We start from the raw sequence: 26,389 nt of genomic DNA on the forward strand, positions 1-26,389 counted from the left end.
CTGGAGCAGGTTTTCATCCAGGATGTCTCTGGACATTGCTGCATTCATCTTTCCCTCTATCCTGACTAGTCTCCCAGTTCCTGCCGCTTAAAAACATCTCCACAGCATGATGCTGGCACCATCATGCTTCACTGTAGGGATGGTATTGGCCTGGTGATAAGCGGTGCATGGTTTCCTCCAAACAGGACACCTGGCATTCATGCCAAAGAGTTCAATCTTTGTCTCATCAGACCATAGAATTTTGTTTCTCATGGTCCGAGAGTCCTTCAGGTGCATTTTGGTAAACTCCAGGCGGGCTGCCATGTGCTTTTTACTAAGGAGTGGCTTCCGTCTGACCACTCTACCACACTGGCCTGATTGGTGGATTGCTGCAGAGATGGTTGTCCTTCTGGAAGGTTCTCCTCTCTCCACAGGGGAATGCTGTAGCTCTGGCAGAGTGACCATCGGGTTCTTGGTCACCTCCTTGACTAGGGCCCTTCTCCCCCGATCACTCAGTTAAGACGGGCGGCCAGATCTAGGAAGAGTCCTGGTGGTTCCAAACTTCTTCCATTTACGGATGATGGAGGCCACTGTGCTCATTGGGACCTTCAAAGCAGCAGATATTTTTTGTACCCTTCCCTAGATTTGTGCCTCGAGACAATCCTGTCTCGGAGGTCTACAGACAATTCCTTTGACTTCATGCTTGGTTTGTGCTCAGACATGCACTGTCAAGGGTGGGACCTTATCTAGACAGGTGTGTGCCTTTCCAAATCATGTCCAATCAACTGAATTTACCACAGGTAGACTCCAATTAAGCTGCAGGAACATCTCAAGGATGATCAGTGGAAACAGGATGCACCTGAGCTCAATTTTGAGCTTCATGGAAAAGGCTGTAAATACTTATGTACTGTACATGTGATTTCTTAGTTTTTTATTTTTAATAAATTTGCAAAAATCTCAAAAAAACTTTTTTCACGTTGTCATTATGGGGTATTGTGTGTAGAATTTTGAGGGAAAATTAATTTATTCCATTTTGGAATAAGGCTGTAACATAAAAAAATGTGGAAAAAGTAAAGAGCTGTGAATACTTTCCGGATGCACTGTACACTGAACTTCTATTTGTGGTACCATGTTCTAGACTAATTCTAATTTTCAACACAAATGGTAAAGGATCGAAACCAGGCATTCCCAACCACGGTCCTCAAGGCACACTAACAGTACAGGTTTTAGTGATATCCAGGCTTCAGCACGGGTGACTTAAGTAGTAGCTCAGTTATTTTGATTTAACCATCTGTGCTGCAGCCTGGATATCACTAAAATCTGCATTGTTGGTGTGCCTTGAGAACCGTGGTTGGGAATGCCTGATCTAAACTCATGAATGTACCTTTACTTTATAAACAAGGACATTTCAGAATGTAATTACAATGTATACACCTATGGGACTAATCAACATTGTTCTAGCACAAATGTATTTGCAAAAATATTAAAACAGGATGCAATCAATTTGCCGGCTGTCGGGATCCCGGCAGTCAGGATATGGACGCCAGAATCCAGTCAGCCGACAATGCAGACAGCTGGAATCCCGGCGCACAGGGGCTATTCCCACTTGTGGGTGTCCATGACACCCACAGAGTGAGAATAAAACCTGTGGCGAGAGCAGCGAGCCACGGAGCCTGCAGCGTGGCGAGCCCACAAGGGGACTCTTAGTGCTCGCCCAGCTGCCGTCATTTTAGCAGTCGGGATGCCACTGTTGGGATCTGTTGGGATCTGTTGGGATCTTGATAGCCAGTATCCCGCTCGCCAGCAAATAGTACGTAACCCATTAAAACATAGGAAATGCATATGCATATTATAGAAGTTATTTTCAAGAAGAAAAAAAAACTAAGAAATACCTCCTCAGGTTGACTTGGATCTAACTGTTCAGCAATAAGTTGCAATTGTTCTTGATTCATAAAAGTATAACTCTACACACAAAAAAAAAAGACAATAAATAACAAAACAGAACTATAATATTAAGGTGCATCACTCATCATAGTCATAACAATTGTAGTATGGGGCAAAGTTAAATGTGAATTTACTGTAGATCAGAATGGGAATTCTTTGCGAGGGGCTTTTATTGTGTCATGGTAATATCAATGTAAATCGGTTTGAGTAGGTGGCACTACAGACATTCTTATGTCAGTCCATCATGCACAAAACTGAAATAATCCATACCTGATTGAAGGATGAATCACTGTCAGAGCAGTTGTCGGCATATCTACTATGTTGCTCATGCAAAGCCCTTTTCTGCATTTCTCTATTTTTAGCCTGATCCTCTTCAAACTTATTGAGAAGAGTCTCTACAACAGCCATTATAACATTCTTGAGTGAAAGCATCATCTCGGAGTACCTTAAAAGAGATGAAGATGTAAACTTGCTGTTGACTTTTAATCTTACACAAAGCAAGACTATTCTAAGAGAATCATACAAGAAAATACAATGTTATTCTTCCTTTTTTCTTTTTTTTTTTTACAATCTCCCATTACTGTGCTACCCTGCAGAACAGGATATTCTAAATGCACTTCTTGTGGTTAAGAGCTAAGACCTTGTGTTTCTAGCAAGTAGCAGCAAGTAGAACTAATGAAGACTACAGGGTATCTGCCACACATGACAGACACCTTAGGTGCACACTGCAGATCAATATATACCTCCTGTACAAATTACAAGTACAAAAATTTCATTTTTAGCGACATATACCCACTTCTACATACCAAAATAGTGTCAGTCTGTAATAGCATCTGCAGAAAAGGTTTCCAAAACATCCAAGTGAAAAACAAGAGTTATAGTTTAATAGCTTCACTAATATCGATTTCACATCGCAAAACCGGGTCGCACCCGGGACTTGTACACGGGTCCTTCCCAGGCGCGACCCATTTGAGACCCCTTTCAGACTGGTGGCACCAATCCGGCTAATTGCCGGGTTGGTGACATCAGAGTGACGTGTGCGGATTCAGCGCATGGAGATCAGATCATCTCCAAGCGCCACCTGTCCCTCTACCTCCGCCTCTCCCTATACTGTGAAGGGGTCCTCGGTCACATCAACCTAGCAACCCAGTCACACTGCACCTGACCCGGTAATAACCGTGCTTTATTCCGGGTTGAAATACCGGGTCAGGTGACACAGGAATTCGGGACTTACTGCTTTCACACTGCACATCGAACCGGCAATATACTCGCTTATTTGTGCGGTGTGAAAGGGGTATAATTTATATAGCTGAACATTTTGGGCCTGACAGTAAAGGGAAAAAAAGAGCAAGCAAATTTGCACCTTGGTAAACCCATGTGCACTGCAGGAGAGGCAGATGTAAAATGTGCAGAGAGTTAGATTTGTGAGGGGTGTGTACAAAGTCAAATCTAAATTGCAGTGTAAAAATAAAGCTGTTCAGAATTTGTGGACTACATGCAGTATTTATCCTGTATCAGGGGGAGATTTTTTTTTTCTTTTACCCAATGCATTGCAAAATGGTTTCGCTCAGGTGTGCTCAATCTATGGCAGGCAGGGCCAGGTTCTATGTTACCGCATTGTGATGTGAGCATTAAAATGGATTTAGGGCCTAACTCAGACCTGATCGTAGCAGCAACTTTGTTAGCAGATGGGCAAAACCATGTGCACTGTTTCACATCTCCAATGCCAGATCCCACCCAGGAATTAGAAACGGGTCCTTGCCGGGTGAGATCCGGCATTGGAGACTCTCCTACCTCTTTCTGCTGGCTTCCAGACCCGGCATATTGCCGGGTCGGTTGCCATAGCGGCGGGGGGTGGAGCCGGCAGTTGGGGCGGAGGTGGCGCTGGGAGATGAGCTCATCTCAGCGACGCCTCTCCCTATCTTGTAAACGGGTCCCGGATCGTCTCGACCCGGGAATCCGTTTACAGAGCCACTGGCCTGGTATTCAACCCGGGAATAACACTGCTTATAACCCGGGTTGAATTACCGGGTCTGGCGACCTGGGAAATCGGACATGGCGCTTTCACACTGCATACTGACCTGTGTCGATCCGGCAATATACTGGGTCGATACCGGGTTATTTGTGCGGTGTGAAAGGGGTATTAGAGTGGTGTGCAAATAAACAAGGTCAAAGTTGGTTTTGGTCACAAGTGTGGCCTTGAGCAGATAAAACTGGTTTCAGCTCTTTCTGTTCTCCTGAGGTCCAATGTTTTAAAAGACAGATTTTGTCACATTAAGTAACATTATGTTTTCTCAATTCATGTTAAATTGTCATTAAATTTCTTTTGTACACACAGGAGCTAATATAGTAGTTCTTAAAAAGCAGTCATCACGCCTAAATGACTATTTGTGAAACAGTTGAAATTATTAAGTCAGTAAATTTAGTGTTTCAAGGCAGCGTGAAACTCACAGAAGTGAAAGGGAAATGAGAAGGGAAAGGTAAATGCAGAAAAGAAACTGTATGAAGACCAATAGCACAAAACTGAGTCTATTATTGAGAAAGTGGTATCTCTGACGCCATTGCCTCAAAACGGTTTGATGATCTAACCAACAAGGGCTTGTACTTACATTTAGTAGGGAGACTGCAGCTACTCCCATGCCCAAAGAGGAGACAGCCAGCTAGTCAGCCTCTGGCTGCAGCCCATAGAAGCCGAATTGTGCTGCGCCAAAGGCAGGGAGTGGCTTTCTATGATATAGCTACAACAGATCTAATCATTTAAAATGTATAGAGCAGTGATTCTCAAACTGTGTGCCGTGGCACCCTGGGGTGCCATAGGACACTTGCAGGGGTGTCCTGGGTTGGTGGACCAGGACCAATTAAACCAGGATTTTAATACCTACCGGTAAATCCTTTTCTCCTAGTCCGTAGAGGATGCTGGGGACCACATCAAGACCATGGGGTATAGGCGGTTCTGCAGGAGCCATGGGCACTCTTAAGACTTTTCAATGTGTGTGAACCGGCTCCTCCCCCTATGCCCCTCCTCCAGACCTCAGTTATAGGAACTGTGCCCAGGGAGACGGACATTTCGAGGGAAGGACTTACTTTAATACTAGTGGTGAGATACATACCAACTCACACCCTCAACCATGCCGCACACATGGCATTCAACATAACACACGCCAACAGGCATGAACTAATTGCAGCAACATGCTGAACTACGATAACACAACTTGTGTAACTCTAATAACTAAACTGCAGGTAAATTACGCACTGGGACGGGCGCCCAGCATCCTCTACGGACTAGGAGAAAAAGGATTTACCGGTAGGTATTCAAATCCTGTTTTCTAATACGTCCTAGAGGATGCTGGGGACCACATCAAGACCATGGGGTTTATACCAAAAGCTCCAGTACGGGCGGGAGAGTGCGGATGACCCTGCAGCACCGATTGACCAAACTTTAGGTCCTCATCGGCCAAGGTGTCAAACTTGTAGAACTTTGCAAATGTGTTTGACCCTGACCAATTGGCCGCTCGGCACAGTTGTAATGCCGAGACCCCCCGGGCAACCGCCCAGGATGAGCCCACCTTCCTAGTGGAGTGGGCCTTTACCGATGTCGGTAACGGCAATCCAGCCGTAGTATGAGCTTGCTGAATCGTATTTCTGATCCAACGTGCAATAGTCTGCTTGGAAGCAGGACACCCAATTTTGTTGTGAGCATACAGGACAAACAGGGCCTCTGTTTTCCGTATACGAGCCGTTCTAGCAACATAGATTTTCAAAGCTCTAACCACATCTAGAGACTTTGATTCAGTGAATGTGTCAGTAACTACTGTCGCTACAATAGGTTGGTTTATGTGGAAAGATGAAACCACCTTAGGAAGAAAATGTTGTCGAGTTCTGAACTCTGCCCTATCTTCATGGAAGATCAGCTAAGGGCTTTTGTGAGACAAGGCCCCCAATTCAGACACCCGTCTTGCCGATGCCAAAGCCAAAAGCATCACCACTTTCCAAGTGAGAAACTTCAACTCTATCTCTTGTAGAGGCTCAAACCAATCCGATTGAAGAAACTGCAACACCACGTTAAGGTCCCATGGTGCCACTGGAGGCACGAATGGAGGCTGGATGTGCAGAACGCCTTTAACGAAGGTCTGAACCTCTGGAAGAGAGGCCAATTGTTTTTGGAAGAACACTAACAAGACCGAAATCTGGACCTTGATTGATCCCAATCGGAGGCCCGCTTCCACACCAGCCTGTAGAAAATGGAGGAAACATCCTAAGTGAAACTCTTCCGTAGGAGCTTTCTTGGATTCTGCGCTCAACAGCCATGCCATCAAACGTAGCCGCGGTAAGTCTTGATACACGCACGGACCCTGCTGCAGCAGGTCCTCGCGAGGAGGAAGAGGCCGAGGATCTTCTATGAGCAACTGCTGAAGATCTGGGTACTAAGCCCTCCTTGGCCAGTCTGGGGCAATGAAGGTTGCTCGAACCATTGTTTTTCTTATGATCCTGAGTATCTTTGGGATCAGCGGAAGTGGAGGGAAGACATGCACCGACGGGAAAACCCACTGGGTCACTAGCGCATCCACTGCAACTGCTTGAGGGTCTCTCGACCTGGAACAGTATCTCTGAAGCTTCTTGTTGAGACGAGATGTCATCATGTCTAGAGGAACTCCCCAAAGACTTGTCACCTCTGCGAAGACTTCTTGGTGGAGGCCCCACTCTCCTGGATGGAGATCGTGTCTGCTGAGGAAGTCTGCTTTCCAGTTGTCTACTCCCAGAATGAATATTGCCGACAGAGCTTGTAGATGGTTTTTCTGCCCAGCGGAGGATTTTTGTTGCCTATGCCATTACCGCTCTGCTTTTCGTTCCGCCTTGCCTGTTTATGTACGCGACTGCTGTTACATTGTCCACCTGGATCTGCACGGGACGGTCTTGAAGAAGAAGATGTACCGCTTGTTGACGGCCGTTGTAAATGGCTCTCAGCTCCAGCACATTTATGTGAAGGCAGGCTTCCTGATGTGACCAACGTCCTTAGAAGTTTTCTCCCTGAGTGACTGCTCCCCAGCCTCGGAGACTTGCATCCGTGGTTACCAGGACCCAGTCCTGAATCCCGAACCTGCGTCCCACTAGTAGGTGAGAGCCGTGTAACCACCACAGGAGCGAAATCCTAGTTTTAGACGACAGGATGATCTTTCGGTGCATGTGCAGGTGTGACCTGCCAAACTGTATGGCCTCGTAGGCCGCCACCATCTTCCCCAACAACCGAATGCACTAATGGATCGACACACAGGATGGTTTCAGTATCTGTTTTTCCATTTTCTGTATTTCCAAAGCCTTTTCAAACGGCAAAAATACTCTCTGTCCAGAATCATCCCGAGGAAAGACAACCTTGTCATCAGTTCCAACTGTGACTTTGGATAATTTATGATCCACCCGTGTTGTTGGAGTATTGACAGAGATAGTGAGATGTTTTGTAACAACTGCTCCCTGGATCTCGCCTGTATCAGGAGATCGTCCAGATAAGGAATTATACTGACTCCTTTCTGATGAAGGAGGACCATCATCTCCGCCATCACCTTGGTGAATACCCTAGGTGCTGTGGAGAGACCAAAAGGTAACGTCTGGAATTGGTAATGGCAATCCTGAACCGCGAATCTCAGATAAGCCTGGTGAGGAGGATAAATGGGAACATGCAGGTAAGCATCCTTTATGTCCACCAACACCAAGTAGTCCCCCTCCTCCAGACTGGAAATCACCGCCCGAAGTGATTCCATCTTGAACTTGAACCATTTCAGGTAGCAATTCAGATCTTTTAGGTTTAGGATCGGGCTGACCGAGCCGTCCGGCTGCGGAACAACAAAGAGGCTTGAATAAAAACCCTGCCCTTGTTGTGACAATGATACCAGGATTATGACCTGGTCCTGACATAATTTTTGGAATGCCGCTGTTACTGCTTCTCTCTCTGGTGGAAAAACTGGCAAGGTCGATTTGAAAAATCGGCATGCGGGAACGTCTTGAAACTCCAGCTTGTATCCCTGGGATACTATTTGCAATACCCAGGGATCCAGGCCAGACAGAATCCAACTTTGGCTGAACAGTTTGAGACGTGCCCCCACCTGAGCGGCCTCCCGCAAGGGAGCTCCAGCATCATGCTGAAGATTTGGCAGAAGTAGGGGTAGACTTCTGCTCTTGGGAACCGGAAGCCGCTGCGGACTTCTTTCCCCTTCCTCTACCTGCAAAGAAGGTGGAACCTCTCGTCTTTTTGTATTTATTGGGCCGAAAGGACTGCATGTGCGGGTGACAGGTCTTCTTTGCCGGTGCAGGCGCAGAGGGCAAAAATGTCGACTTACCTGCAGTAGCCGCCGAGACTAACGCATCCAGGCCATCGCCAAATAAAGCCTCACCTTTATATGGGAGATCCTCCATGTTTCTTTTCGAATCTGCGTCCGCGTTCCACTGGCGAATCCACAACGCCCGCCTAGCCGATACTGCCATGGTAGCAGCTTGTGAACTCAAGAGTCCAATATCCTTCATTGCTTCCAGCATGTAGGCGGCAGCGTCCTTGATATTCCCTAACTTAAGGAGTATCTCATCTTTATCAATCGTGTCAATTTCTGATGACATGCTTTCTGACCATTTTTCAATAGCACGACTCACCCACGCGCAGGCAATAGTGGGCCTGAGCAGTGTACCATTTGCTACATAAATGGATTTCAATTTAGTTTCCATTTTACGGTCTGCCGGCTCCTTGAGTGAAGCCGTGCCAGGTGCAGGGAGAATTACTTTCTTTGTCAACCTGGAAAGTGCACTGTCTAACACAGTGGGTGATTCCCATTTTTTTCTGTCCTCAGCCAGGAAATGGTAAGCTATCTGAATCCTTTTGGGAATACAAAATTTCTCATCAGGATTCACCCACATCCCTTCAAAGAAAGCATTTAGTTCGTGGGAAGGAGGGAACGTGACTTTGGATTTATTTTCCTTATAAAAATAAGCCTTCTCCTGAGGTACAGGAGTGGTTTCTGTAACGTCCCTTATAGCCACAATCATATATTGTATACTTTTTGTCAATTTATGATCTATCTCTCTGGAATCACTATCGTCGACACAAGAATCAGAGTCCGTGTCGGTATCAGTGTTTACAACATTCGCAAATGGTCTCTTATGTGATCCAGAGGGGCCGCCTGCATAAGGAATAACAGAATCCTGAAAAATTACATCTTCCACAGATTTTCTCCAGTATGCAGCCTTAGATTCAGACTTATCTAATCTTTGGTTAATCAGATGCATACTGTCACGTATCTCTTTCACCCATGCAGGCAATTGGTGTGCTGGCAACGCCACCACATTACAACTCTGTGTCCCTAAAATGGCTTTCTCCAGGGAGGAACTCCCTGCCTCAGACATGCACACTCACAGACACACTGGGACTTATTTGGGGACAGACCCACAGTAAAATCTGTCAGAGGGACACAGTATAGGAGCAGCCAGTTCACAATCCCAGCGCCAGTATGTAATGAGTGTGAACACAGAATGCCCACAGCCAAATAGCGCTTTTATAGAGATAATCACACTATAAAAATGCACCACAATGCCTTGTGCCCCCCCCAAATATCACCCTGCACTTGTCAGAAGTGTAGGAGAGGACCAGCGTGTTCTCTGCAGCCTGAGGAGAGAGAGAGAAAATGGCGCTGAGCAGTGTGCTGGCTGCCTGAGGAAGAAGCTCCGCCCCAGCAATGGCGCGTCCTTACACTTAGTAATCATTGTAATATTTATACTGGCGGGGGTAGGGCTGTGCCAGTGGCACCTTATGCCCCCTTTTAGCCAGTTTTGAGGTATATTTTTGCTGCCCAGGGCGGCGCCCCCCGCGCGCCCTGCAGTGCCTGTGTGTGTGGGCAGCAATGGCGCGCTGCGCTCCCGCCAGCCGCGCCGGACCTCAGCCGTCTCTTACTTGATAGAAGTTCATTCTTCTTATACTCACCTGTCTTCTGGCTCTGTGAGGGGGTGACGGCGTGCTGTGGGAGTGAGCATCTAGACACGGCTAGCGTTCAGTACCCTTCAGGAGCTTATGGTGTCCTGTCAGCCAGAAGCAGAGCCATGAAACTCTTTAGGAAGTTGGTTCTGCTTCTGCCCCCTCAGTCCCACGAAGCAGGGAGTCTGTTGCCAGCAGTTCTCCCTGAAAATAAAAAAACCTAACATAAGTCTTTTCAGAGAAACTCAGTAGAGCTCCTCAGAGTGCATACAGTCTGCCTGGGCACATTTCTAAAACGGAGGTCTGGAGGAGGGGCATAGGGGGAGGAGCCAATTCACACCCATTGAAAAGTCTTAAGAGTGCCCATGGCTCCTGCGGAACCGCCTATACCTCATGGTCTTGATGTGGTCCCCAGCATCCTCTAGGACGTATGAGAAAATTATTTATGGTCAATGTAAAACCAACGCTTATGGTTGTAAATCCTAAAATATGCGGACAGAAGCAAATCTTGTCCCTCACCACACAATTAAACCTAAGGATGACATATAAGCACAATTTACTTAATTTAATATTTCTTTCTAAATTTCTCAATAAGAAACTTTTCGCCTAAGGGTGCCGTGAAGAAAATTCTGATACTCTAGAGCGCCGTGATTCAAAAAGGTTTGCGAACCATTGTTTTAGAGGTTATTTTCCATCTAGTGGCCATAGGTTAACATTAACTTTATTCGGATACTGTACTTTATGTTTTTTTACATTTTGGGTTATGCATGGTATTTTCAGATTACATACATAATACCGGTGGACAGGACGCCGGCTGTCAATATGCCGTCAGCGGCATCCCGCCCACCAGAATGCCGGCAACAAGGTGACCGCTAAGAGTCCCCTTGCGGGCCCACAACAGGATCTATTTCCACTCTATGGGTATTGTGGACACCCACTTATTAAATAAAGTGGTTTTAGCATAATAAGGTAACTATATTAAGCAACCAATGCGTCGGGACAACAAAACTTCCCTTTACTTCAATCTATACAATGCAAATACTTATTTTAGGGACTATAGTATAAAGCTGGACTTCATTCTAGTATATTATATTCAAAGCATAGGCACATTATAGTTTTATAGTTACTATTATACAATACAGAGTCCTGTTCACCGTGCTTCAAGGCAGACAACTATGAAATGCAGCCTTCCCTTCTGGTGACTAGAATATAATGTACAGCCCCTTTCTGGAGAGATGTGCTGTTGTTAGGTGGACCACTATTGGTTGACATACATTACTTCGACATGGTTCCAAGGTCAACACTGACAGAAGGTCGCCATGACAAAGGTCGACACAAAAAAATGTAGACATGGGTAGTCCATATTTTTGGAACTTTTTCATACTTTATGATCACCATGGAATAGCAACCTTGCCCGAAGCATGCAAAGGGACGCAGTGCACTAATTGGGGTTCCCGCTGTTATGGATAAAACCAGCTCATGTCAACCTTTTTCTGTGTCGATCTTTAGTACATGTCGACATTTTACAGGTGTCGATCTAGTGCCAAAGTGGTCAACCCACTGATCCACACCCGCTAGTGTAACATACACAGTACCTAACCTGACAAACGTTGTTTCACAGGTACAGTACAATGCTTGTAAGTTGTTACCACCTATCCAGCAGTCTATCACAGGAGAAGTGCATCCTCCCTCTGCATAAGCTCTAATTTCTCTAGATGCCTGTTCCTGTCTAGAACGGGTTCTGTCTAGAATGGGCAAGGCTATCTGTTGCTACTGTATGTTGCAGTTTTATAAGCAGCCTGCTAATTTCTTCATTTGAATATCTCTAAGCAAAAACAATATATTCATATTATTGATCTAAAGGTGCCTATACACTATACGATTTTATGAGTGATTTGGCCATTTCCGATGGATCGGAACTACAAATCGTTCCGTGTCTGTGAACGATTATAATGCACGGTCCCTCTGGTCGTTGGTCAGAGCTTCTGATATTGCCTGCTGCAGGGAAGATCTGAAGCCATCTTCAACGACAGCATGCTCCTGGATGTAGCCACTCCCAGATCTTAGCTCCTGGATGTAGCCACTCCCAGATCAGTGTCTGATTGATAACGATCACAATGCGCAATCTCTCTGGTCATTGGTCGGAGATTCTGATCTTCCCTGCTGCAGGGAAGATCTGAAGCTATCGTCAACGACAGCATGCTCCTGGATGTAGCCACTCCCAGATCTTAAGATATATCATGTGTAATGTACTATATTGTTTGTCCAGGAATGCCGGTGAGCTGCCAGGAGGACTTCAAGGGAAATTGTTAAGAATGCATCGTTTACAGGTCGTCTAGTGTATGGGCACCTTTACATTCACCAAATAATATACATACAAGGAGGTAAAGGCCCTCATCCACTAGTGCGAAGTATCAAATGTGAACCTCGCCAACTCACTCGTCAGCTCCCGGGTGGCTGGACTGCATACAATACATCGTATGCAGTCCTTCTGCCTATGTTGCATCGTATTCGATCTCAGTCATGGCTGCAGGATCAGACAAATCCTTGGGGCAGCCATGGCATCTGAAACTCTGATCCGAGGTGCACAGGAACGCACCTCGGATCGGGGGAAAATGACATGCAATGTGACACTTTTCATCCGATCCTTCAATCTGAAAGCTCGGAATCGTATGAAAAGTGGCCATATCGCACTAGCCTTAACAATAACATTTCTATACCAAGTCCTTTAAAGGCTCACAATGTAATAGCACTTCTCATCATGGCAATTTTATGTCAAGATGCAGAATTAACTCAGAAAACGATCAGTAACTGTCAGATAACAATGTAGTTTATTATATGCACTTGAATTACATTACATAACAGTACTTAAGTCGCTGGTACTGTAAAATGGAAAAAATTATTTACCTTCTACAGTGGGATAGATGATACTGTTGCATTAAACATCTGATTTTCTGAACTTTAAACACAACAGGTCTTAAGAGTTGAGTGACAGTTTACAGCGAAATTAGTCATATTGTATCTGTTTGTCATTGTTTTTTTATTAACCTATTCACTACAGTAAAATATTTACTGAGACAACATACAATCATCATCAAAGGGAGGCTCCAGTATGTTTAACAGTAATAAGATAGTAAGAAACCATGAAATGTGAAATATATTACAGGTTGAGTATCCCTTATCCAAAATGCTTGGGACCAGAGGAACTTTGGATATGGGATTTTTCCGTATTTTGGAATAATTGCATACCATTATGAGATATCATGGTGATGGGACCTAAATCTAAGCACAGAATGCATTTATGTTACATATACACCTTATACACACAGCCTGAAGGTCATTTTAGCCAATATTTTTTATAACTTTGTGCATTAAACAAAGTGTGTCTACATTCACACAATTCATTTATGTTTCATATACACCTTATACACACAGCCTGAAGGTCATTTAATACAATATTTTTAATAACTTTGTGTATTAAACAAAGTTTGTGTACATTGAGCCATCAAAAAACAAAGGTTTCACTATCTCAATCTCACTCAAAAAGGTCTGTATTTCGGAATATTCCGTATTTCGGAATATTTGGATATGGGATACTCAACCTGTACTACAAATTACAAAATAACACAGTTCTATGTTCCGTAATAAGGGATAGAATAATTAGGTGTGGAACAAATAAGCACCACATATGATGTTGTCTTTGCCACAAGATACATACACTGTAGAACCAATTAGATCATGCAGTCAAATGAATTCAATCTATTCAGCAGTCAAGTGAAAAATAACATTGATGCAAGTCAGATACACTTTTTATTTAAATTAAGAAGTAAAACACCACTAGGACCACTAATTTAGCATTCATAATAAATGCACTTAAAAAAAAGTGATGCCATTTGCAGAATATTAACACTGAGCCAAGAGAGCAAAATCCAAAGCAGGCTTCATTAGCTGTTCTGAACCACTCGTTAGCACTTCTAAAATCTCAAGATAATAAATTATTACTGGAAGCAATTCAGTCAGAGGCCTTCTGTTTATTAAGGATAAAAAGCCTGAAGGTTTCAATGCTGGTTAGGTTTCCAGTCTCTTATTTCATAGAACTAGAAACATTTCAAACCAAAAAAAAAAAAAAAACCGATGCTACGATGACAGCAGAATGCCTAAATATTTCTCCTTGTCTGCTATTTGAAGTACATCTCCTAAAACATACAGCATATGTTTTCTTAAATCACTGAACCTGCTCTGTTGTCTTTGGTGTTTCCACTATCTTCCCTGCTAATTGGATGTTTACATTTATTCTTCCGCATTTATGTAACGTTTGTAGACAGGTGTTTAAAATTTAAGAAGAAACCAACTTTAAGGCTTTTTACAAAAACACGTTTAAAAAAAACAAAAAAGTAAACAATTTGCCAAAGTTATTTCGTAGAGTGTCAAAAATGATTAATACAATATAGAGTAGCCCGTAAAATAATAATAAGCAAATAAAATTACAGTATACCAAATATTAATCAATAAGTATCTAAATTAATGCAGAGAAATTGGCTAGCTATTGCCTCTAGGAGAGAGAGAGAGAGAGAGAGAGAGAGAGAGAGAGAGAGGGGATTAGTATAGCGAACCGATCTCACACAAAAAAGGGTTTGCTGCCCCATGGCATTCGGCCGGCTAGTGGAGGGTGCAAGATGGTGTGCAGTTGCCGGTATTTAAACACAGCTGCAAAGGAGATTCGCACACGTCATCCGGAATTGAATTCCCCCCATTGAGAGGGCTTTACATATAGCAAGTAATGTTTTTTTGTTTTGTTTTTTTTTTCTTTAAAAGATTTAAGTCTAAGGGGTAAATTTATTTGCTGGCAAAGGGTGAATATCGCCGTTGCTGCGGCGTTTACACTCGCAACTTTTGCCCAGCCAGCCAATTTACAGATTCACATAAAAATGCTCATTATCCTATGACGCAGCAAACACTTTCATGCGAGATCGGGCTGCCATACAGTGAGGCTATTGTCACGCTTATTTGGCTTTGCGAAGGGATTTGCCAGTAATTGAATAGGGTACAGTTTGAGAATTCATTCTCCTTAAATGGACTATTATACTGCTAAAGTATCTTGTCAAAAATTTGATACACTTTCGTTTAGATATAGTACGGTCAGGACTGCCATCAGAAATTGTGGGGCCCAGGACTGACAAAATAGACAGGGTCCCCCCCCCCCCCCCCCTACTAAAAAAAAAAAAAAAGATGACATGTCACACATAATGATATTAAATATGGGTGGGGCATTGCTGACCTGTAGTAATGATTCACAGAGAGCTGATACGCAGGTAAGGCTTGTTTTAAGTCCTACCTGCGCATTAGCCCGCTGTTGTAGGAGCCAGGGCTGGCCCCCTCTCTTTATAAGGGCCAAGGACTCCAGTGCCCCCCTGATGGCTGCCCTGAGTACTGTAGTATCAGGAACAGGTTAATTACAAGTGGCTAGAGATCAAGCTGTATTCATTCATTTGTAGCTTCCTGTTAAAATAACAGGGCAAATGTATTAAGCCTGGAGAAGTGATAAAGCAGTGATAAGTGCAAGGTGATAACGCACCAGCCAGTCAGCTACTGTCAATTTACATATTGGAGCCGAATGGCTGGTGCGTTATCACCTTGCACTTATCACTGCTTTATCACTTCTCAGGGCTTAATACATCTGCTCAAAAAGCCATGTGGCATATACTGCATATGTTCATTTTTTTTTTCTTTTTTTTTCTTTTGCACCTGATGCACAAATTTACAAAGTAGGATTAAATTAATCTACCACAGTAAATAAATAAAAACTCATAGTGCTATCAATAGCAAATGGTAATGGGTGTTACCGTTAATAAAAACCAAAGCTAATATAATAAAGAATAACCAGCACTATACTGTAGTGATATTAAATAGATAAAAAAAAGGTGGACGGATAAAGGTAAAAATAGGCATACACATTAATTAAATAAACACAAAAAACACACGTGAGAGGCTCCAGTCAGCCTCAAAAGTAATATTTATTTATATCACAACACCGGTTTCTGAGTCGCAAGCATAATAAGGATTTTCTCCATCCGTAAATTGTATAATCCACTTTAAGCAGCAAGGTATCATCAGAATGATGGAAAGATGTCCCGAACAGGCCTTTAGCAATAAACCGCAGAGAGATCAGACTGTAGAGGTTATCCACTAGGTTCGATGGAGATGCAATACAGTCCAGCAATAATGGGTTTAAAAGCACAGTCCGACTCTATAATCACGGTGAGTAGTGTCCAAAATATAAAATCCTGCTTAATACGTTTCTCTGAACAAGGTCACCCAGCTTCATCAGAAGCACAGTTATAGGGCAGGATGTAATGAAGTCCGAGTTTGACGGCCGTGCAGGACTTTTTTTTTTTAAGAGGGCAATCATGTGTAAGGCCAAACAATGCCTTGTACATGATTGCCCCTTTAAAAAAAAAATATCCGAGTTTGTCCGGCATCATGCACGGCTGCCAAACTCGAACTTCATTACATCCCACCCCATAGTGTCACTTGGAGGCTTCTTATACTTCTTTAATTGTATAGAAGTGCAGAGCAGCCGTGTGCCATATTTATTAATAAATCTATTCCAACAAGAATAGAATATAAAAATAAGATTTTAAACCTACCGGTAAATCTTTTTCTCCTAGTCCGTAGAGGATCCTGGGGACTCCGTAAGAACCATGGGGTATAGACGGGCTCCGCAGGAGCACTATAAAGAACTTTAGAATGAACTTTAGAATGGGTGTGCACTGGCTCCTCCCTCTATGCCCCTTCTCCAGACCTCAGTTAGAGAAACTGTGCCCAGAGGAGACAGACCGTACGAGGAAAGGATTTTTGTTAATCCAAGGGCAAGATTCATACAAGCCCACACCATATAACATGGAATATATGCAACCAGTTAACGTAACACCACGTTAAGGTCCCATGGTGCCACTGGGGGTACAAAAGGAGGCTGGATGTGTAGCACTCCCTTTACCAAAGTTTGAACTTCTGGGAGAGAAGCCAATTCCTTCTGGAAGAATATAGATAGGGACGAAATCTGTACGTTAATGGAGCCTAACTTTAGGCCCATATCCACTCCTGTCTGTAGAAAGTGGAGAAAACGGCCCAAGTGGAAATCTTCCGTAGGAGCATTCTTGGCTTCACACCAAGATACATACTTCCTCCAGATACGGTGATAATGTTTCGCCGTCACTTCCTTCCTAGCCTTTATCAGAGTAGGGATGACTTCTTCCGGAATACCCTTCCCTGCTAGGATTCGGTCTTCAACCGCCACGCCGTCAAACGTGACCGCGGTAAGTCTTGGAACACGCAGGGTCCCTGCTGCAACAAGTCCTCCCTGAGAGGAAGAGGCCACGGATCTTCTGTGAGCATCTCCTGAAGATCTGAATACCAGGCCCTTCGAGGCCAATCTGGAACAATGAGTATTGTCTGTACTCTTTTTCGTCTTATGATTCTCAATATTTTTGAGATGAGAGGAAGTGGAGGGAACACATAGACCGACTGAAACACCCATGGTGTCACCAGGGCGTCCACCACTACTGCCTGAGGGTCCCTTGACCTGGCACAATACCTCCGAAGCTTCTTGTTGAGGCGTCATGCCATCATGTCTATTTGAGGAAGTCCCCAAAGACTAGTTATCTCTGCAAAGACTTCTTGATGAAGTCCCCACTCTCCTGGATGGAGATCGTGTCTGCTGAGGAAGTCTGCTTCCCAGTTGTCCACTCCCGGAATGAATACCGCTGACAGAACGCTTACGTGATTTTCTGCCCAGCACAGAATCCTGGTGGCTTCCGCTATTGCCACTCTGCTCCTTGTCCCGTCTTGGCGGTTTACATGAGCCACGGCTGTGACGTTGTATGAATCAGAACCGGTAGGTCGCGAAGAAGAGTCTCCGCTTGTCGTAGGCCGTTGCATGTGGCCCTTAAATCCAGTATGTTGATGTGTAGACAAGCCTTCTGGCTTGACCACAGTCCCTGAAAATTCCTTCCTTGTGTGACTGCTCCCCATCCTCGGAGGCTCGCGTCCGTGGTCACCAGAACCCAGTCCTGAATGCCGAACCTGCGACCTTCTAGAAGGTGAGCACTCTGCAGCCACCACAGGAGAGAGACACCCTGGCCCTTGGGGACAGGATTATTTCCCGATGTCCAGAAGGTCCCACTGAAAAGTCCTCGCATGAAACCTGCCGAAGGGGATGGCTTCGTAGGTCGCCACCAATTTCCCCAGTACTGGAGTGCATTGATGGACTGACACTCTTTTTGGTTTTAACAGGTCTCTGACCATGTCCTGGAGTTCCTGGGCTTTTTCTCATCGGGAGAAAAACCCTCATTTGTTCTGTGTCCAGAATCATGCCTAAGAAAGACAGCCGAGTTGTTGGAACCAACTGTGACTTTGGTAGATTTAGGATCCAGACATGTTGCTGCAGCACTCTCAGGGAGAGCAACACGCTTTTCTGCAAATGTTCCTTTGATCTCGCTTTTATCAGGAGATCGTCCAAGTACGGGATAATTGTGACTCCTTGCCTGCACAGGAGTACCATCATTTCCGCCATTACCTTGGTGAAAACCCTCGGGGCCGTGGAAAGCCCAAACGGCAACGTCTGAAATTGGTAATGACAGTCTTGTACAGCGAATCTCAGGTACGCCTGATGAGGAGGATAAATGGGGACATGAAGGTATGCATCCTTTATGTCTAGTGACACCATAAAATCCCCCCCTTCCAGACTGGAGATCACTGCCATGAGCGATTCCATCTTGAACTTGAACCTTTTTAAGTACAGGTTCAGGTATTTTAAGTTTAGAATGGATCTAACCGAGCCATCCGGTTTCGGGACCACAAATAGGGTTGAATAGTACCCTTTTCCCTGTTGTATTAAGGGAACCTTGATAATCACTTTCTGTAGACACAGCTTCTGAATTGCAGCTAAAACTATCTCCCTATCTGTGGGAGACGTTGGTAAAGCCGATTTGAAGAATCGGCGGGGAGGCACGTCTTCGAATTCCAGCTTGTAGCCTTGGGATACAATTTCCATCGCCCAAGGATTCACGTCCGACTGAACCCAGACGTGGCTGAAGACGTGCCCCCACCGGAGCGGACTCTCTCAGTGGAGCCCCAGCGTCATGCCGTGGATTTAGTAGAAGCCGGGGAGGACTTCTGTTACTGGGAACTGGCCGTAGCAGGCATTCTTTTCCCTCTACCCTTACCTCTGGAGAGGAAGGAAGAGCCCCGACCTCTTCTGGACTTATGCGACCGAAAGGACTGCATCTGATATTGTGGCGTTTTCTTTTGCTGTGGGGGAACATAAGGCAAAAAAGTAGATTTACCCGCGGTAGCTGTGGAAACCAGGTCCGCGAGACCTTCCCCAAATAAAGCCCCACCCTTGTAAGGTAAAAAGTCCATATGCCTCTTTGAGTCGGCATCACCCGTCCACTGGCAGGTCCACAGTGCTCGCCTAGCAGAAATCGCCATGGCGTTGGCCCTTGAACCTAGTAGGCCGACGTCTCTCTGAGCGTCCCTCATATATAAGACTGCGTCTTTGATGTGACCTAAGGTCAATAAAATGGTATCCCTATCTAGGGTATCAATATCAGCTGACAAGGTATCTGTCCAAGCTGCTACCGCGCTACAAACCCAAGCCGATGCTATTGCCGGTCTGCGCAAAGCACCCGTATGTGTATAAATTGATTTTAAAGTTGTTTCCTGTCTGCGATCAGCAGGATCCTTGAAGGCTGCCGTGTCTGGGGACGGTAGCGCCACCTTCTTGGATAAGCGCGTCAAAGCCTTGTCTACCCTGGGCGAGGATTCCCACTGTACCCTGTCCTGTGCCGGGAAAGGATACGCCATAAGAAATCTTTTGGGAATCCGCAGTTTTTTGTCTGGAGCTTCCCAAGCTTTTTCAAATAATGCGTTCAGCTCATGAGATGGGGGAAATGTCAGCTCAGGTTTCTTTTCCTTAAAACATGTGTACCCTCGTGTCAGGGACAGAGGGGTCATCTGTGATATGCAAAACATCTTTTATTGCAATAATCATATAATGAATACTTTTTGCCACCCTTGGGTGTAACCTTGCATCATCGTAGTCGACACTGGAGTCAGAATCCGTGTCGGTATCAGTGTCTGCTATTTGGGATAGGGGACGTTTTTGAGACCCTGAAGGGCCCTGTGACACAGTCAAAGCCATGGATTGACTCCCTGCTTTTTCCCTAGACTCTGCTTTGTCCATCCTTTTATGTAACAATGTCACATTTGCATTTAAAACATTCCACATGTCCAACCAATCAGGTGTCGGCGTTGCCGACGGCGACACCACAATCATCTGCTTAGAACAGCCTTCCGCTTCAGACATGCCGACACACTCGTACCGACACCCCCACACACACAGGGATATTTATATGGAGACAGATCCCCAATGAGGCCCTTTGGAGAGACAGAGAGAGAGTATGCCAGCACACACCCAGCGCCAACTGACACTGGAAAAACCAATTCCCAGATAAATAGCGCTTTTATATAATTATGTGCATATAATACACCCACTGCGCCTTACAAGTGCCCCCCCCCCCCCCTCTTTTCTGCCCTGTGTCACAGTGTTTAGCAGGGGAGAGTCCAGGGAGCCAGCTTCTCTGCAGTGTCTGTGGAGAAAATGGCGCTGGTTAGTGCTGAGGGATCAAGCTCTGCCCCCTCAGCGGCGGGCTTCGGTCTAGAGGTTTAAAATTGCTGCCCAGGGCGCCCCCCCTGCGCCCTGCACTCATTAGTGCCTGCCGTGTGTGTTGTGTGTGGGAGCAATGGCGCGCAGCGTTACCTCAGAGAAGATCTGAAGTCTTCTGCCGCCTTTGAAGTCTTCTTTCTTCTTATACTCACCCAGCTTCCATCTTCCGGCTCTGTGAGGAGGACGGCGGGGTGGCTCTGGGACGAACGGCGAGGGGAGACCTGCGTTCCGACTCCCTCTGGAGCTAATGGTGTCCAGTAGCCTAAGAAGCAGAGCCTATCATTTAAGTAGGTCTGCTTCTCTCTCCTCAGTCCCACGATGCAGGGAGCCTGTTGCCAGCAGTGTTCCCTGAAAATAAAATAAAAAACCTAACAAAATTCTTTTTTTTCAAAGAAACTCAGGAGAGCTCCCTGTAATGCACCCAGTCTCCTCTGGGCACAGGATCTAACTGAGGTCTGGAGGAGTGGCATAGAGGGAGGAGCCAGTGCACACCCATTCTAAAGTTCTTTATAGTGCCCATGTCTCCTGCGGAGCCCGTCTATACCCCATGGTCCTTACGGAGTCCCCAGCATCCTCTAGGACGTAAGAGAAATATATATTACATATAATAAATGGTATCCGTTCACATGGTCGACCATGTTATGGTCGACAGTCATTAGGTCGACCACTATTGGTCGACATTGACATGGTCGACATGGACACATGGTCGACACATGAAAATGGTCGACACATGAAAGGTCGACACGAGTTTTTTTACTTTTTTTTCTTTTGGGGAACTTTTCCATACTTTACGATCCACGTGGACTACGATTGGAACGGTAATCTGTGCCGAGCGAAGCGAAGGCACCATGCCCGAAGCATGGCGAACGAAGCGAGCCATGCGAGGGGACGCGGTGCACTAATTGGGGTTCCCAGTCACTTTACGCAAAAAACAACACCAAAAAAACGGAAAAAATCATGTCGACCTTTTCATGTGTCGACCATTTTCATGTGTCGACCATGTGTCCATGTCAATGTTGACCAATAGTGGTCGACCTAATGACTGTCGACCATAACATGGTCGACCATTCATACCGAAGCCATAATAAATATACTATGGCAATCTTACCAAATCACAAAATAATTATTATATTTTGTATAAACAGAGCGTTTGATTTTAAGATTATGGTTAATAAAATGAAAAACTCTTTACTGTTACATTTACAGACTGCATATTGGGAAAGGCACTATGATGGTAAGTCCTGAATAAATGTGGACCATCCGATGCGCAATCCCGTGTCAGATATGTCTGATCTATAGATCTTTGTTGCTGCACCAAGGATTTATATGAATCTGAAGAAATCAGGAGCACATTGGAGTGTTGTTTTTTTTTTTTTTACTTCAGATGCATCACATCAGATTCATCTGAAGAGCCACCTGACTGGCATCTCCCTGGCCACTCCCACATACCACAAAGGCATGGCGGCAGCAGCATCACATCGCATGTGTGCATCAGATATATCTGATGTGATCTGTCAGCACATGATAGATTGCATCAGATTTATCTGAAGTGAATATAGTGAAAATTTAAGACCAGGATCTGGTCCGATTCCCGGGGAGCTGCTGGGAGAGTTCAAAAGAAATCTGATGCGACATGCAACTCAGACAAGTTGGCCTAGTAGATGACTGCTTTTAGGCTTGGCCTTCCAATTTAAAACAATCCCTCATATCTTCACATGTACATTATTAATTCCACCTTCCAAACCTGAAGCTTTTCATTTCAAGAATAGTCTGTATTGAAAGTTTGTTTTGCAATTGTGAGGCTGCCACCACCATTAATTAGCTTGTTGAGCAGTTTACTCAAACACCCCTCCCCCTGTACCAGCTGACCCAGCATCTCCTAGAAAAGTGAATAATTTGGAAGCCTGCAACACAGGCTTGTCTGCCATTTTAAGCATTGAGTTAGGATTGGAGTTTGGATCAGATTAGAACTTTGGCCCACTCACATTACAGTATGTGTTTTATTTTTTTTTATTTTATTTTTTTTAAACTTTTCTCTGTCTCAGTCTCTTAGCTGGTAAAACTATGTATTACTTTCCTAAACAATGTTTCTTCATCATGTTTTTTACCTTGTGCTTCTGTCCCCACTGTATGCTATACCAGTATGCTGTACCTTCACTGGTTGTACACCCTGCCAGCAGCAACCTACGCAGTGCACCCCAGATGTTTAGCTTGGACAGTTTCTCTATGGGTAGCATGTACTGTATGTGGATCTTAACATACAGGGTATATCCTACTAATAGACCAGTCAATTTTTCCATATGTAATTTGGGTCCGTGTAGGTCATATCTTCCACAGCATAACCATTGTAGAGTGCCCAACATGGCTGCCTCGCCTAGTATACTCATAGACAGGATGAAAAATTACATGGATCTGACGGTTAAGTTGGGACACCAACACTAGCACCAGGACACTGCAACCACCCATTTTCTGTCAACTCTTCTGGGCATGGCCTATTCCACTAAGGGTAATTATACGCAGAACGCCCAAGATGGCTGCATCACCTGGTACCTTTCATGGAATATGTAACTTGTAAGTTATTACCCAAAATGTATGCACCAACCTTGCAGTATGCTTATTCTGCTCTCTAGGTTTTAGTTGTTCTTAATTATTTCTTTGTTTTTCAACTTGATATAATCCTAATGCCTTTGTGCAATATACTATCTTAAATATATGTAGTGCAACAGAGTCCTATTATTATTAGCATATAATATATCAGGGGTGAATTAAGAGGAGGGGGCCAGTGTGCTGTTTCAGTCCAGACCCGCATCCTCTATAGCCATCAACGCTCAATGTGAGCACTAGTAGACCATTGCATCATCATTTTCCTATTGTGCATGTGGAATACACTGGAAAAATGGCTAATATGCCATTTTGCCAGTGATTTGCGCAGCAGTGCCTCTGCAGAGGCTGAACTCTGGAGTGGTAAATACTGAAGAAATGGGTGCAGGGAATGTGGTGTGGGTAGTGCACATCCTGCACCCATTATAGATACAGCACTGCATACAAGGGTGGTTCAGTAAGTAAGGTAACAAGCCCACTCACATGTGTAATGTTCTCTATTTCTTTCTAATTTCATACCAGACCAGAGCGTTGTAAGATGTCGGGGCTGGCGGAAACATGGTCAAACACTGAGGTGCGGAGTGTGATCAGATTTCTGCATCTAAAGGGCACATCTGAAATACATCACCAACTTGCAGAGGTGTACGGTGATAACATCATGTCACGGAACTGATGTTGAGACAGTATGACTGATATATAGCCAGTACACTGAGGCACAGTCTAATGGCCATGAGGGGAAGCACTGGTCTATCTGCTCTGGCCTGGCAGGAAATTAGAAAGAAATAGTGAACATTACACACGCGAGAGGTCTTGTTACCTTACTTATTAAAACCACCCTGGTATCTATAGTTCTGTATGAAATTAACATTAAATCACTTCTATATACAGTATGTATAGAAATACGAATAAATGGAACAAACACAATTTTGTATGAAATATTATAGTAAAAAAAAAAAATCCCCCCAAAAAACAAAGACATGTTCCATGTCGCTATATATTGTATATACTGTACAACAAAATGACTTGCAAAACCCATTTTGGCTATAAAAAAAAACTTATGTGATCACATAAATTAACAGCATTTGTTGTACTTGTGGGTGAAAAAAAAAAAAAAAAAGCACCATATGTACATCAGAGGTTCTCAAATGCGGTCCTCAAGGCACCCAAACAGTCCAGGTTTTAGGTTTATCCATGCTTGGCCACAGGTGACTTAATTAGCCCCTCAGCCAATTTGATTTAACCATCTGTGCTGAGCCATGGATATGCCTGGACTGTTGGGAAGCCTGGAGGACCTCATTTGAGGACATCTGCCATACATAACAAAGCTCATTTACTAACATTACATTTAGGTGCAAAAACTACCCAAACTGACCAGCAGTTTTGATCTGTTTTGTGGAATTTAGACACTGAAAGTATAGGTCACTGCCTTATCAAATGTGCAAACACTCACTCTTTAGATTCGCGTGTGCGTTTGGTGACACGGTGTACGAGAGTATCATATCCAGATCCCTCTCCCTGACTCTGAGCAAAGGTACATCTCTCTGTTTCATCCTCTATCACAGTTCCCAGACAGCTCTTGATGTAATGTCTCAGGTACTTCACCAGCTCATAACTAAAAAAAAAAAAAAAAAAATTAAACAAATTGTTAAATAATGACAATAATGTACTTCAGATAATAAATGACAAACAAGACTCACATTGCATGGCTGTGTGGAAACAATTAGTCAGTATGAAACGGATTGTAGCATATGCCATAACTATGTTTATAGTGCCATCTACTGGAGTATTTGGTAAGTGTAATTTATAAATGATGTACTGTATTTAGATAATTTTAAATGGTGACAAAAATCCATTTATACTGTTTACATTTTCTCTTATTTATACTAGCAAACTATGTAAAACAATACAACAGTATATGGGAGGTGAGTGCATTTAGCTGTAATGCAATCGTGTACTGGGCATTACTGGTGCAGGGACTTGCAGATAAACGGGGGTACCATCGGCAATGGGCTGCATGCTTAAATGTTTTGATCGAAATTTGTTAGACACACACAGATTTGCATACACATACATATACAACAATCAACAGGTGCTCTGTCTAAATTTTCATTAAAAAATTAATTGAATCTTGATGTCCAGAGGCTCAAAAAAGAAGAAGGGGACCAGCACACATAAGCTAAAAGTCAATGCATTTATTTCAACATCCAGCAGTTGTGAAATTAAGCCATCTTGCACATTAGAACAACAATACTTAGCGTAGGTATGTCCGTGTCAGAAATGAGGGGAGATATCCTTCCTCTACACCAGGGGTGGGGAACCTCAGGCCCGCGGGCCATATAAGGCCTGCAGAGCCACTTGATCTGGCACGGCCATGCTCACCTAAACGAGGGAGATGCCGGGCGCCCGCTGAGATTTTGTAACTAGCGGGCGCCCGGTTTCTTCCCCCCAGCAGAGACAGGAGCTCACTCCTGAGCTCCGGCTTCCGGCTCTGGCAGTGTGCGGTGATATGGGAGAGATGTCATGACGTCTCTACCATAGTTCTGAGGAGCAGGCGGCCAGGCGGAGGGCAATGGTGTGGAAGCAGGAGCGGGACTGGTGAGTATTGTGGGGTTTTTTTCTTTTAATGTGTGTATGTAAGCGACGCTACTAGGGGGCATATCTTATGGGGCATATTTAATGGGGCATAACAACTGACTGGGGGCATATCTAATGGGGCATAACAAGTGACTGGGGGCATATGTACTGGGGACATATCTACTGGGGCATAACAACTGACTGGGGGTATATCTACTGGGGGCATAACTACTGACTTGGGGCATATCTACTGGGGGCAGGCTAATTATTAAGTTGATCATTTTTGTATGGCCCCCGAAGGATTTTATAAATATCCAAATGGCCCTTGGTAGAAAAAAAAGGTTCCCCACCCCTGCTCTACACCCTCTGCCCAACAGCTGTTTTGGTGCCAAAGCACCTTTGCGAAGGGACAATATCATACTGTACTGCAACTACATACTGCAAATAGCTTGCACAGTTGTATAAACTACATATTTTATAGGAATGTTCATTCATAATTTTAAACTACTAATCAGCTTTAAAACAAAATAATTTAAAAACTGTCAGTTTTATAACATCATGAGAGATTTTGTGATGAGGTTTGCAGTATAACCCACATGAGGAATGGTTATTAA

At 44.4% G+C, this 26,389-nt stretch overlaps 1 protein-coding gene across 7 annotated transcripts in view; it reads right to left on the reverse strand.

The window, feature by feature from the left end:
* TBC1D32 (TBC1 domain family member 32) overlaps window positions 1-26,389 on the reverse strand; it is an 851,129-nt gene that overhangs the window by 772,454 nt on the left and 52,286 nt on the right. For all 7 annotated transcript variants that reach the window (XR_010176059.1, XM_063917235.1, XM_063917238.1 and 4 more), the window contains exons 3-5: window positions 24,652-24,813; window positions 2,194-2,368; window positions 1,872-1,943 (exon numbers count right to left, since the gene is read on the reverse strand). Coding sequence is in view for 6 of the 7 variants with exons in the window: in XM_063917235.1 (XP_063773305.1) it covers window positions 1,872-1,943; window positions 2,194-2,368; window positions 24,652-24,813 (409 nt within the window). In the remaining variant the exon portion in view is untranslated. The remainder of the gene's footprint in view (window positions 1-1,871; window positions 1,944-2,193; window positions 2,369-24,651; window positions 24,814-26,389) is intronic.

This window comes from Pseudophryne corroboree, chromosome 4 (genome assembly GCF_028390025.1).
Source record: "Pseudophryne corroboree isolate aPseCor3 chromosome 4, aPseCor3.hap2, whole genome shotgun sequence".
Lineage (NCBI taxonomy): Eukaryota > Metazoa > Chordata > Amphibia > Anura > Myobatrachidae > Pseudophryne > Pseudophryne corroboree.